The following is a 12,897-nucleotide window of genomic DNA, read 5'->3' on the forward strand; positions in this document are numbered from 1 at the left end:
GGCGGCGGGAAGGGGGGGCGCCGTGCCTGCCCTCGGGGGGGCGCTGTCGGGCGCGGGGATGGGGCCTGGAGGGGGCGCTAGGGAGCCGGGGCCGCAGCCCCCCCGGGGCCCGCCGGGGCGGCTCTCGGCTCCCGGGGTTGGGGTGGCGGGGCCGTCCCGGGGCCCCAGCGCCGCAGCAGCACAAACAGGCGCCGGACGCGGAGCCGCCAGGAAGCGCGGGGGGGGGGGGGCGGACCCGAGGGGGGGGACGCCGGGTAACCCCTCCCCGTCCGGGCCCCGCGGCCCTGTGCGCGGGCGGGCCCGGCCCCTGACCGCTCCTGGCCTCGAGTTCCGAGCCCTTCCGGGGTCCCCCCTCCCCGCCCCGTCCCGGGATCCCAAGGGACTCGGGAGGGGGCGCGGGCTCCCGAGGTCTCCTCTCCACCCCCCCACCCTGCAGCCAGGCCGCCGCCGGGCCGGTCGAACCCCCACTTCCGCGAAGGGGCAGGGCGGGGTCACGAAGTGGGCGCTGTGCCCGTGGGCGGGGCTTTCCCGAAGGGGCAAGGCCCGCGCATCCAGAATCGGGGCCGGCAGAGGGTTAAGGCCCAGTGGGAGGAAGCCCAGGGTATTGGGGTCAGCATGGCATTAACCTAGCTCAAGCCAGGCCGGGCTGACTCAGCACCCTGTCCTGGCCATCCGTCATCCCCGACGGCTCTGCACTCTCCCCTCGGGCAGAGATGGGAGATGGCGCCGGTGCTGCCCCTGGTGCTGCCCCTCCAGGCCCGCATCCGTCTGGCGCAAGGGCTCTGGCTCCTCTCCTGGCTGCTGGCATTAGCCAGCGGCCTCACCCTGGTCTCTAGTGGGCACCTCCTGGCCCAGCTGAGGCACCTGGGCACTTTCCTGGCCCCCTCCTGTCGGTTCCCTGCCTTGCCGCAGACCGCCTTGGCGGCGGGGGCGGTGGCTCTGGGCACCGGGCTGGGGGCGGCAGGAGCCAGCCGGGCGAGTCTGGATGCGGCTCGGTTCCCTCCCTGGCGAGGCGTCCTGGGCCCGCTGCTGGCGGCTGGCACAGCTGGGGGCGGAGGGCTTCTGATCCTTGCCCTGGGGCTAGCCCTGGGTTTGCCTATGAGTCTGGACCAGGGGCTGGAGGAAGGGCTGGGGATCGCCCTGGCTCACTACAAGGACACTGAGGTGCCTGGGCGCTGTCAGGCCAAGCGACTGATGGATGAGCTGCAGTTGAAGCATCATTGCTGCGGGCGCCATGGCTACAAGGATTGGTTTGGGGTCCAGTGGGTCAGCAGCCGTTACCTGGACCCCAATGACCAGGATGTGGTTGAGTGAGTGATTTGCTTCTCCCCTTCTCTTCCTTCTTTTCCTCGCCCCCCACCCTGCACTCCAGGCCCTCCTGCTGCTTTGAACCACCCCTCCCCACCCCCATCCGATCCAGACGGGCAATAAATGGAACAGAGTGGTTGAGAATTGGGGTTACAGTTCTGTTATGTATCAGCTGTGCCACCCAAGGCATGTTGCCAAAGCCACTCTGGGCCCATTTCCTCCTCTATAAAATGTAGATAACAGTGCCTATCTTGCTAGGAGTTGTGAAGATAAGTGAATTATGCGTGCTTGGCACAGAGTAAAGCAGTCTATAAATGTTTTACTATCATTTTTCCCTCCTTAATTCCTGTGGACCCCACACACACAGCTTTTCCCCCAGGCCTGAGTTGGCCAACATCCTAAGCCCTTGCCTTGCAGCCGGATCCAGAGCAATGTGGAAGGCCTGTACCTGACTGATGGGGTCCCTTTCTCCTGCTGCAACCCCCACTCGCCCCGGCCTTGCCTGCAAAGCCGGCTCTCAGACCCTTACGCCCACCCTCTCTTCGATCCCCGACAACGCAACCTAAACCTTTGGGCCCAAGGGTGCCACGAGGTGCTGCTGGGACACCTGCAGGACTTGTCTAGCACGCTGGGCAGCATGCTGGCTGTCACATTCCTGCTGCAGGTGAGTCAGCAAAGGACCCTGGGTCCCCTTCCATCTGGGACTTCAGCCCTGGGGCTCTGGGAACCACTGACTACCACCCCACCCTCGCTTTTCCCACAGGCTCTGGTGCTCCTCGGCCTGAGGTATCTGCAGACAGCGCTGGAGGGGCTTGGAGGGGTCATTGATGGGGAAGGAGAAACACAGGGTTACCTTCTCCCTGGTGGGCTGAAAGACATGCTGAAAACAGCATGGCTGCCAGGAGGGGGTACCCACAAACCAGCGCCTGAGGAAGCCCCACCAGAAGACGACCCTCCCAAGGAGGATCAGCCGGAAGAGGCCTAGCAATCTGCAGTTGGGATGGGGCACAGGGGCAGAGGAAGAGGAAGGGATGGACAAATGTGGGAAACTCAAGGTCTTGAGCTCTCCCTTGGCTTTTTTGCTTAAGGTGGGCTCTCTACCATTTGAGCCACAGTTCCACTTCCAGCTTTTTTCTTTTTTTCTTTGTGTGGTTAACTGGAGATAAAGGGACTCACAGACTTTTCCTAGCCCAGGCTGGCTTCCAACTGTGATCCTTAGATCTCAGCCTCCTGAGTAGCTAGGATTACAGGCAGGATGCCACCCTATGCCTGGCAAACTCCAACTCCTCATCAAGACTCTAGGAGGAGACTCCTAGAATTAGAAGGGTCACGGGTAGTCACAGGCTAGACTGGGGTGAGAAACTAGATTTCCTAGGAACCAGCCCTGTGGTCAAAGCCACTAGATATGAGAAAACACTGGGTGATGGGAAAGTACCCTGCAGGGCTGGAGATGGCCTCTGGTGCAGGCTCTGTAAATAAAAAGTGTTTGGATGGAAACCATCGTTCTTTCTCATGGAGTGCATGACAAAAAAATGCCTTTCTGTGTGAAGGGGAAGCCAGGACTCCAGAGTTTTGACCCTGGCCCGGCCGGTGCAGGAATAGGTGCCTATAGGTGCCCACATCTCTCAGAACCACGGAGCATGAACGAGGGATGCCAAGCAAAGGAAAACAGAAGGCCCCTTCAGATTGAGATTGTTTATTCTGGAGGTAGGAAGGGGTCCGCATGCTCAGGTGGGGAGGGTCCAGCCCAGCTCCTCCAGCCCCCCCAGTGCATGCCCAGCCCCAATAAGTTACCCAGTTCCTCAGCCACCCTCCCTGCTGAGTCCATCTGTCCTGCTCCACCCCAGGCAGAGCTGACCTGGCTCCACACAACAGCTGCTTGTCCCCAGCCTGTGGACAGTTCCACATGGCAGGCTGGGGAAGGGAGAAGGCGGTACACCACGTCCTGGGGCCAGAGGAGCCGCTCTGCTAAGGGGTCAAGACTTGCAGTAGCACGTGTTGGATAGGCCTGGGGCCCAATCCCACGAGGTCTGTGCCTAAAGTGAGGTCGAAGCCGGAGTGAGCCTCCATCACACCTCAACGGCTGGGTCTGAGCCCCGGCCCTGCCGCTGCAGCTGCTCCTCCTGCTTCATCTTGGGCTTCTCTGTCCGTGTGTGCCACACCAGCACCTGTGCCGAAGGGTTTCAGTTACAGCCAGGACGGGCCATCGCCAGGCCTTTGGGGCCTGATGGACAGTGGATGCTCCCTCCCTCTCTACCTTCAGTGTTATGTGAAGGGCAGGGGTGGAGGGGATGTCAGTGCCTTTAAAATGGGGCTTTGTTCCTTTGCCCTCAGGGGCTCCAAGGAGTCTGTGACACGCAGTGGCAGCAGTGGCAGCAAACGCTGTTCCTCCCTAGCACCCAGCTGTCCCATAGAAGGGTAAGCAGGGTTGATCAGAGATCAGAATGTCCCTCCTTGTTCAAATACCCATTCCCTGGCTCTTGCCCGTTTGTTTGTTTTGCTTTTGTACCGGCCTGGAACTTGAACTCAGGGCCTGGGTGCTATCCCTAAGCATTTTGTGCTCAAGACCAACACTCAACCACTTGAGGCATGGCTCCACTTCCGGCTTTTTTGGTGTTTAATTGGAGATAAAGAGTCTCATGGACTTTCCTGCTCCTATTGGCTTTGAACCGTGATCCTCAGATCTCAGTCTCCTGAGGAGCAAGGATTACAGGCATGAGCTACTGCACCTGGCTTATATTGCCCCACTTCTCCAACCACCTATCTGTCCCAGAGCTGGGTTTCTGTGCCACCTCCATCCCCCTTACCCGCGTACAGTTGGCAGCCTTCGGCTCCAGGTTCTTGGGATCCACGAGATGGCTCAGGAGACTACTCTCCAGGTAGCCCCGGGGAGCAGTGGCATCAAACTGGGCATTGGGCTTAGCCAACAGCAAGGGCAGGGCGACAGCAAATCCCGCCATGTCCACAGGGAACGGCCTGTTGGGCTCCCATGCCGTGTGGAAGCCCACAACCCGGCCATCCTGTACCCGAGGGCCCTCGAATCGCAGGCCGCCCACCAGCCCTACGGGCCACACTGAGACACCTCGGGTCCAACGCATCTAACGGAGATGGGGAGAGAAGAGACACGGGTGGCCCGGGGAGGGGTGAGCGGAGGGAACAGCAGAAAGAACCACCTGGTTCACTCTGCCCAACACTGCTCCCCATGGCTCACCCAGAAGCCTTCAGGGACACTGGTAACCAAGGTAACAGATGCAGGCGGTTCCATCTGGCCTCCTTCCCCATTCCCATCCCAGGTCTCACCTCTTCAAAGAGCTCCCGACTGTAGGTGTTGTCATCATCAGCGAAATACACGACTCCCTGGGTCCCTGGTGCTGGTGGGTCCTTTTCCCCTCCCACTGCAACCCCTCTTCCCCGGAGCCAGTCCAGGGCCTTGTTTCGCTGCTCTACACCACGGGGCCGAACCCAGCCTGGCTCTCCTTCCCGAAGCCGCTGGGCCTTGGGGGTAAGGACGGCTAGGTGTGTGAAGAGGAGACGGGAGGCAGCTAGCAGCCCCGAGACCAGCGGGGTAGGGCCCTCGGAGTCCTCCACCAGCAGCCAGTGTAGCCGGGGCACCAGGCTCAGGGTCTGGGACAGCCGCACCAGCTCCGCCTTCTGCACCAGCCTGCAGGGGAAGAGATGCAGGAAGGTACATGGCATCCTGGGCCCACTGCAGCCTGGATAGTACAAAGCTTCTCCTGGCTCACTCTCCAGCCAGTGCCCAAGTGCTCTCTTTATTATTATTTTATTTATTTATTTTTGTAGGTCATGCGCCTGAACTCTGGGCCTGGGTGCTGTCCCTCAGCTCTTCAGCTCAACGCCAGAGCTCTACCACTTGAACCACAGGGCCACTTCCAGTTTTCTGGTGGATCATTGGAGATAAGAGTCTCATGGATTTTCCTGCCCAAGCTGGCTTTGAACCGCGATCCTCAGATCTCAGCCTCTTGGGTAGCTAGGATTACAGGCGTGAGCCACAGGCACCCAGCTTCCAAGAGCCTTCTTTATTAACCATCAATTCCCTGCCCACACTCACCTGCCCTGCCCTGCCATTCTAATCTCAAACCTAGGGGACAATCAACTAACCACACAGGCATTGGGACCACCACACAGATCTGGGTTTGAATCCCAGCTGTGTAACCTAAGGTTGAAATACTTGGGAGAAATGGTTAGCTCTGAGTCTTCCCTTTACTCAGATGTAAAATGGGAATAACAATACTTTGTAACAATGTTATTGTAAAAGTAAACATGATCATGACTTTTTTGAAAACACCAGGAGACCAGGTTCTCAGGTTCTTTTCCTCCTGTGCTGGGTGTCTAGGGAGAGGGATTCTAGAGGAGTTCCTCCATCATTCTTCTGCAGGGAGGAAGACTCAGTCATCGTTTACATCTGCTGCCTGCCCCAGGAGTGGTGGTGCATGCAGGAATGTGCACATGGGTGGAGGGGACCTAGAGCTGCCTGTGTGGAGATGGCGCAGCCATCTGACTCCAGAGAGCCACATGTGTTATGAGGCCCTTTTGGCTGCAGATCCCAAACTACATTTCCAAATTGGTTTTTTATCAGTAATAAAGCTATTCTTTGACTTAACACAAATGTCAAACATTTAGCACAGTGTGTGGGAAAGAGTAACACACTGTACATGATAGCTAGTGAAGGCATTTCTAGAAATTAAAATAACTGGCCTATTTCGACAGCTTTTTTTTGGGGGGGGGGGTGCTAAGATTTGAACTCAGGGCCTCATAACTTGCTAAGCAAGTGTTCTATCACTGAAACCACACCTCTAATCCTTATCTCTTTCATTATATTTAAGATAAGAGTCTCACTATAGCTGGGCACTGGTGGTTCACGGCTGTAATCCTAGTTACTCAGGAGGCTGAGATCTGAGGATCACAGTTCAAAGCCAGCCCAGGCAGGAAAGTCCGTGAGACTTTTATTTCCAATAAACCACTAGAAAACCAGAAGTGGCACTGTGGCTCAAGCAGTAGAGCACTCGCCTTGAGCTGAAGAGCACAAGGACAGCGCCCAAGCCCAGAGTTCAAGCCCCACGATCGACCAAAAAAAAAAAAAAAGTCTCACTATTTTGTCTGGGCCAGCCTGACCTGTAATCCTCCTATATATGCTTCCCACTATAGCTGGGATGTGGACAGATGCATGCCACCACACCCAGCTTCTTAGTAGTTTAGATGGGGTCTTGTAAGGCCTTTATAAGGCCTGGGCTGGCTGTTGTTGAAACTGGATCCAAGTAACTAGGATTACAGGTGTGAGCCACAACCTTCAGTTCCCTTCCCAATTTTTTTTTTTTTTTTTCCTTCGGTGCTATAAGCAAGCATTCTACCACTGAGCGTCATCTCCAGCCCTCTAATTTTAATTAATTAATTATTTATTTTAGTGGCAGTATGGGGATTTGAATTTCCAAGGTTAGCATTCTACCATTTGGTCCACACTTGCAGCCTTGCTTTTGGCTGGTTATTTTGGAGACAGAATCTATCAACTTTTCTGCCAGGGCAAAAAGCAGTGATACTTCTGAGTAGCTAAAATTACAGGTATGAGCACTAGCACCCAGATTTGATTTTTTTTTTAAATTTACTCATTTTTTTAATTGTGAAAATACCATATAGAAGTGTTACAATTACATGGGCAAGATAATGAGTACATTTCTTATCAAGCATTGTTGCCTCCTCCTTTGTTTCCCCTTACCATCCCTTCCCAAGTCCCCCCCCACCCCTCCCACCTCCCCACCCCCCATACCCCTGCCCCCCCCCAATTTTTTTTTTTTGTAATTTTATTGTATTATTTCAAAATCCAAGCTGGGCACTGGTGGCTTACACCTGTAATCCTAGTTACTCAAGGAGGCTGAGATCTGAGGATCATGATTCAAAGCCAGCTCAGACAAGAAAGCCTGTGAGATTCTTATTTCCAATTAACCAGCAGAAAACCAGAAGTGGAACTGTGGCTCAAAGTGGTAGACCACTAGCCTTGAGCAAAAGAGCTCAGGGACAGCACCAGGGCTCTGAGTTCAAGGCCTACAACCACCACCAACAATAACAAAAAAACCCAGCAGGAATTTTATATACTTACTAGTACACTGTTATGTTCTTTAAAAAAAAAATCCATTTTCCCACAACTTATAGCTCATTTATGGTATTGTTTGGCAGCTCTAGTTTACAAACATCCCCTACCCCAGGGTCTGCCCCAATTCATCATCAACTCATCTTTTTTTTTTTTTTTGCCAGTTCTGGGGCTTGAATTCAGCGTCTAGGCACTGTCCCTGAGCTTCTTTTGCTCAAGGCTAGTACCTACCACTTGAGCCACAGCTCCACTTCCAGCTTGTTCTGTTTATGTGATACTGAGGAATGGAACCCAGGGCTTCATGCATGTTAGGCAAGAACTCTACCACTAAGCCACATTCCCAGCCCCCAACCCAATTTCTTGGTTGATGCATCCCTCTGCTACAACACAACCCATACCTGGCATAGGTGGGGGTAATGACATAGATAGTAGGCAAGGCCTCAGGTTCAGGGGGCTGGGCAGGGGCAGGGGGTGGGCGACGGAGATCTGCTTGCAGCTGGGAAATCCTCAGATCCTTCTGCCGGAGCTGCTCAGCTGCTGCCCGCAGGGGAGGGAGGCAGTCACATGGCTGGCCTGGTCCCAGGAAGCACCAATAGGGAAAGGGAGTGGGGACAGAGAACCATAAAATGTTCAGCATCCTAATGGGACAAAAAAAATCTTTTCATTAACTCACAGCCAATATCCCTTACAATTTTATTTTAGCATTTGCTACAGTTCTGGAATGCATTGCTTCAATTGGCAGCATCCTACTACGTAATCCAGGCTGACTTAGAACTCTTGACCTTCTAGCTTCTAACCCCTGAATACTGGAATGTACTGCGGTGCCCTAAACCACCACATTCCCCCTCCCCCATTCCCCCTTGCAGGTAGAACCAAGGGCCTTTCACTACCAGGCAGGCGCTCTACCACTAAGCTCCTCTCCTAGACAATCTAACATTTTCCAGTTGGACACAGAGCTACTAATCTGTCTTTATCCTTTCTATTCAATGGTCCTAATGTTACAATCTAGATTTCTAAGGAACTCATCAATGTTCCTTTTTTTTTTTTTGGTCGGTCATGCAGCTTGAACTCTGGGCCTGGGTGCTGAGCGTTTCAACTCAAGGCAAGCACTCTACCACTTGAACCACAGCACCACTTCCGGCTTTTTTCTGCTTATGTGGTGCTGAGGAATCCAACCTAGGGCCGCATGCATGCGAGGTACACACTCTACCACTGAGCCAACTTCCCAGCTCCTCATCAATATTCCCTTTAATCAAACCAATATACTTGAGGACCATGCAGTGGCACTATCCTTTTTTATTTTTATTTTTTTTTTGAGTCCTGTCGTGGGGCCTGAACTCTGGGCCTGGGCGCTGTCCCTCAGCTCTTCAGCTCAAAGCTAACGCTCTACCATTTGAGCCACAGCGCCACTTCCGGCTTTTTTTTTTATTTTTGCTTATGTGGTGCTGAGGAATCGAACCCAGGGCCTCAGAGGCATGCAAGGCAAGCGCTCTACCACTGAGCCATCTTCCCAGCCCAGTGGCTCTATCCTTAAAACCCTGTATAAGAGGTGGAGTTCAGTCTGCTCCCTGGGCTGTGTGACCACAGTTCTGTCATTAAATCCACTGGTTCCACCACCGGATACTCCTAGGAAAACACAGACTAGACCCTGTGCTAACAGACCTTTCACTTTTAGTGGAAGAAGTAGACCCTACACAAAGAAACAAATTGTTAAAAAAAAAAAAAAATCGTTACAAACTGCAGTGGGCCATGAGGGGAATAAAGAGAGGCTACAAGAGAATCTGGAATAATACAGATCACTTTAGCTAGCCGAGGAAGGCCTCTGAGGAGATGACAAGTGAGTTAAAACTGCAAGGGTGAGAAAAAAAAATAGGTGTTCAGGACAAGCTGGGAGAAGAGCATTGCCAGCCGGGGGAACAAGTCAAGAGAGCACGAATGTGGGGTTCTGGGGAGGCTGTCAGGAAGCCAGTCCGGCTAAAACAGGACGAGGGAGAGAGGTCGACCCTGGCCCCTGGCAGCGTCCTGCGGGGCCCTGCAGCCTCTAGGAGAGAGGCGGAGCGCCCCGGAGCGGCGAGGGCGCGGGGCCGCCGAGGGCTGTCCCGAGGGCCGAGCGGGATGGACCGCGTGGGCGCAGAGCTCCGTCCCCAGGGCGGGACGCGGCTGGGCGCGCGCCCGCGGGCCGCCCCGACACACCCCGCCCCCCCGGCCCCGCCCCGCTCACCGAGTTGCACCAGCGCGTACAGAAGGCCCGCGATCGACACCAGGAAGTAGGCGAGAAAGACGTTCTTCAGCTTCAGCTTCAGCTTCATGGCCGCGCCGCCACGGACGCCCGGGCCGGCGGGGATCGGCGCGGGGACGAAGGGTCCCCCGCCCCGGCCCCCGCCCCGCAAGCCCCGCCCCTGCAGCGGCCCCGCCCTGCACCCCGCCTTCCTCGAGCTCTTTGCAGGCACCCAGGAGCTTGGGCTGACAGCACCCGTCAGGACCCACTTCCGGTCATCGGCGGAGGGGGGGGGCAGGAGGGGCGAACATCCGGTCCCAACACCTGGTTCCGGGAACCAAGGGGCGGTGGCGTCATATCCGGCGTGTCAAGTGCGCGTGTCAAACTAGGCTGGAAGCACGCGGGACCTCCCTCATGCTAGCGTGGAATTGCATGGGAAAAATCCGGCCCCTGCTCGTCGATTTGTTCTAGTGTCCCGCTCTCATCAGCCACAGCACTAAGTTGCTTAATACTTCTTACACAAATGAATGAACTCTAGGGTCTACCATGTGCCAGGCTGGTCCTCTGCATCTCTCATGCCTTTACTGAGCTAGACAGAGCTGACCTCATTTTATAGACAAAAAGCTAACTGACAAAAATTATGCTATTGCCCGAGCAATTTTCGATGTACCTTCTCATTTCTTCCCGCCCAGTTTACAGCAGGTGGCAATTGGGCAGGAGGAGGTGCCAAGGCAAAACACTAGCTCCGAAGGAATTGAATTGTTTGTTTTTGTTTTTAGGCCAGTCGTGGAACTTGAATTCTGGGCCTGACCCTGACCTCTTCAGTGCAAGGCGAGCGCTCCCCCACTTGAGCCACAGCGCCACTTCTGGTTTTCTGGAGATAATAGTCTTACAGATTTTTCCTGCCCAGGCTGGCTTTGAACTGCGATCCTCAGATCTCAGTCTCCTGAATAGCTAGAATTACAGGCGTGAGCCACCAGCTCCCAGCTTGAATTTTCTTCTTTTTTTTGTCGGTTGTGGGGCTTGAACTCTGGGCTTGGGCACTGCCCCTGCGCTCTTCAGCTCAAGGTGAGTGCTCTACGGCGTGAGCTACAGCGCCACTTTCGGTTTTCTAGTGGTTTATTGGAGATTAGAATCTCACGGACTTTTCTGCCCGGGCTGGCTTTGAACCATGATCCTCAGATCTCAGCCTCCTGAGTAGCTAGGATTACAGGCGTGAGCCACCGGCGCCCGGCTTGAATTTTCTTAAACTAGGGGATTTCACAGACACATTTTTTTTTTTTTTTTATCACTTTACAAGGTATTCAGCACTCAATTTGCCTTTTGAAAAATAACAGAGGAGGAATCCCAAGGTGTAACTTCTCTGAATATTTAAAATACAATTTACCTGACTTATGTAACTGTAACCCTTCAGTACATCACCTTTACAATAAAAATAAAAAAATAAAATAGTATTTAGCCAGGCACCAGTGGCTCACGCCTGTCATCCTAGCTACTCAGGAGACTGAGGATCAAAGTGCCAAGCCAGCATGGGCAGGAAAGTCCATGAGACTCATCTCCAATTAAACTTCTCAGAAAATGCCAGAGGTGGTTCAAGTGGTAGAGGGTTAGCCTTGAGCACAAAAAGGCTATCCAGGCCCTGAGTTCAAGTCCCTAGGACCAGCAAAAATAAATACTATTTATTGAAATTGAACTCCAAGTTTTTTTTGTTTTTTTTTTTTTGGTCATGGGGCCTGAGTTCTGGGCATGGGTGCTGTTCCCTGAGCTCTTCAGCTCAAGGCTAGCACTCTACCACTTTGCCTTGGCTTTTTTTTTTTTTTTTTCACTCATGAGGCATGAACTCTGGGCCTGGGCACAGGCTGTCCCTCAGCTCTTCAGTTCAAAGGGAGTGATCTACCATTTGAGCCACAGCACCACTTTCAGTTTTCAGGTGGTTAATTGAAGAGTCTCAGCCCCAGCTGGCTTTGAACCATGATCCCGAGACCTCAGCCTCTGGAGTAGCTAGGATTTCAGGGCTGATTAGCTAGGGTTATAGGCATGAGCCACAGATGCCCAGCTGGTGCCTTGGCTATCATTCAACCTTCTTGCTTAGTTTGTATGTCTACCACTTGAGCCACACCTTCAGTCCAGCATGGTTAATTAAACATGGAATATTATAGCATTTTCTGCTCAGGCTGGCTTAGAATTAAGATCCTTCAGGTCTCAGCCTCCTAAGTAGCAGAGCCAACACCAGCCTGGAGACCACTTGGCTTCCATAACTAGGAGGCAGCACATACTAGTGCTGCAGATCAGCAGACAATGCCTGCTAGTGTTGCAACTCAATGCCAGACCTGCACTGTAGCCTCCTCAGATTGACTCAGCAACTCAATGAATGAAGTCCAGGACAACAGTGTGAAATGCTTTATTTTCTTGGTTTTGTTTTTGTCAGTCATGGGGCTTGAACTCTGGGCCTGGGCGCTGTCCCTCAGCTCTTCAGCTTAAGGCAAGCACTCTACCACTTGAGCTACAGTGCCACTTCCAGTTTTCTGGTGGTTTATTGGAGATGAGTCTCACGGTCTTTCCTGCTTGGGCTGGCTTTGAACCGAGATCCTCAGATCTCAGCTTCCTGAGTAGCTAGGATTACAGGTGTGAGTCACCAGCGCTCGGCGTGAAATGCTTTATTTCTAATATTTGCTGTGGGGGCTGGGAAGGTGGCTCAGTGATAAAGTGCTTGCCTTGCATGCTTGAGGCCCTAAGTTCGATTCCTCAGCACCACATAAGCAAAAAAAAAAAAGCCAGAAGTGGCGCTGTGGCTCAAGTGGTAGAGCGCTAGCCTTGAGCTGAAGAGCTGAGGGGCAGCGCCCAGGCTTAGAGTTCAGGCCCATGACCAGACCCAAAATAATATTTGCTGTGGCTTCTATCTTCAACGGTCCTCTTGTCTCCCCCAGGTGGCCAGGTGGCTCTATCTCAGTGACTCTGAGTCTAGGGTTTCTTAGACCCTGGGCTTTGCTGACTGATTGCACCAATTATAATTAAATGATTTGCTGAGTTCCACATTACCATTTTTTCCTTCCTTCCTTCCTTCCTTCCTCTCCTTCCCTCCCTCTTTGACAGTCTTGGGGCTTGAACTCAGGGCCTAGGCACAGTCCCTGACCTTCTCTTGCTCAGTCAGCACTCTACCACTTAAGCCATAGTGCCACTTCTGGCTTTTTCTGTTTATGTGGTATTGAAGAATGAAGCCTAAGGCTTTGTGCATACTAGGCAAGCACTTTAATGCTAAGTCACATTC

The 12,897-nt window shown here is 53.6% G+C and overlaps 2 protein-coding genes across 3 annotated transcripts; one reads left to right on the forward strand and one right to left on the reverse strand.

Annotated features, from left to right (window-relative positions):
• The first annotated feature begins 72 nt into the window (after positions 1 to 72).
• Positions 73 to 2,446, forward strand: Rom1 (retinal outer segment membrane protein 1). The gene is made up of 3 exons (XM_042676053.1): positions 73 to 1,310; positions 1,726 to 1,972; positions 2,072 to 2,446. Exons 1-3 carry the CDS (start codon positions 721 to 723, stop codon positions 2,291 to 2,293), a joined length of 1,059 nt encoding a protein of 352 aa, XP_042531987.1. The 5' UTR covers positions 73 to 720; the 3' UTR covers positions 2,294 to 2,446.
• A 542-nt stretch (positions 2,447 to 2,988) lies between these two features.
• Positions 2,989 to 9,819, reverse strand: B3gat3 (beta-1,3-glucuronyltransferase 3). 2 transcript variants are annotated; one of them, XM_042676346.1, is made up of 5 exons: positions 9,633 to 9,819; positions 7,810 to 8,049; positions 4,609 to 4,969; positions 4,116 to 4,406; positions 2,989 to 3,476 (listed from the first exon to the last, which is right to left on the reverse strand). In XM_042676346.1, the coding sequence occupies exons 2-5, from the start codon at positions 8,046 to 8,048 to the stop codon at positions 3,378 to 3,380; spliced, it is 990 nt and encodes a 329-aa protein (XP_042532280.1). In that variant the 5' UTR covers position 8,049; positions 9,633 to 9,819; the 3' UTR covers positions 2,989 to 3,377. The 2 variants fall into 2 exon arrangements, with proteins under 2 accessions (XP_042532280.1, XP_042532279.1); XM_042676345.1 differs by having other exon boundaries at positions 7,810 to 7,984; positions 9,633 to 9,807.
• Between the last annotated feature and the right edge of the window lie 3,078 nt (positions 9,820 to 12,897).

The sequence above is a fragment of the Dipodomys spectabilis genome, unplaced genomic scaffold, assembly GCF_019054845.1.
Source record: "Dipodomys spectabilis isolate Male_0828 unplaced genomic scaffold, ASM1905484v1 ptg000030l, whole genome shotgun sequence".
NCBI classification, from domain to species: Eukaryota; Metazoa; Chordata; class Mammalia; order Rodentia; family Heteromyidae; genus Dipodomys; species Dipodomys spectabilis.

What these genes read in the sequence shown, in the direction of transcription:
- Rom1 (XM_042676053.1), top strand. Translation starts at nt 721, where the DNA reads ATGGCGCCGGTGCTGCCCCTGGTGCTGCCCCTCCAGGCCCGCATCCGT. An exon ending in AATGACCAGGATGTGGTTGA is followed by an intron (nt 1,311 to 1,725) that starts GTGAGTGATTTG and finishes CTTGCCTTGCAG; the next exon opens with CCGGATCCAGAGCAATGTGG. An exon ending in CTGTCACATTCCTGCTGCAG is followed by an intron (nt 1,973 to 2,071) that starts GTGAGTCAGCAA and finishes CTTTTCCCACAG; the next exon opens with GCTCTGGTGCTCCTCGGCCT.
- B3gat3 (XM_042676345.1), bottom strand. Translation starts at nt 9,720, where the DNA reads ATGAAGCTGAAGCTGAAGCTGAAGAACGTCTTTCTCGCCTACTTCCTG. An exon ending in GTCGGGAGCTCTTTGAAGAG is followed by an intron (nt 4,407 to 4,608) that starts GTGAGACCTGGG and finishes CATCTCCGTTAG; the next exon opens with ATGCGTTGGACCCGAGGTGT. An exon ending in AGGCTGCCAACTGTACGCGG is followed by an intron (nt 3,477 to 4,115) that starts GTAAGGGGGATG and finishes CCTTCGGCACAG; the next exon opens with GTGCTGGTGTGGCACACACG.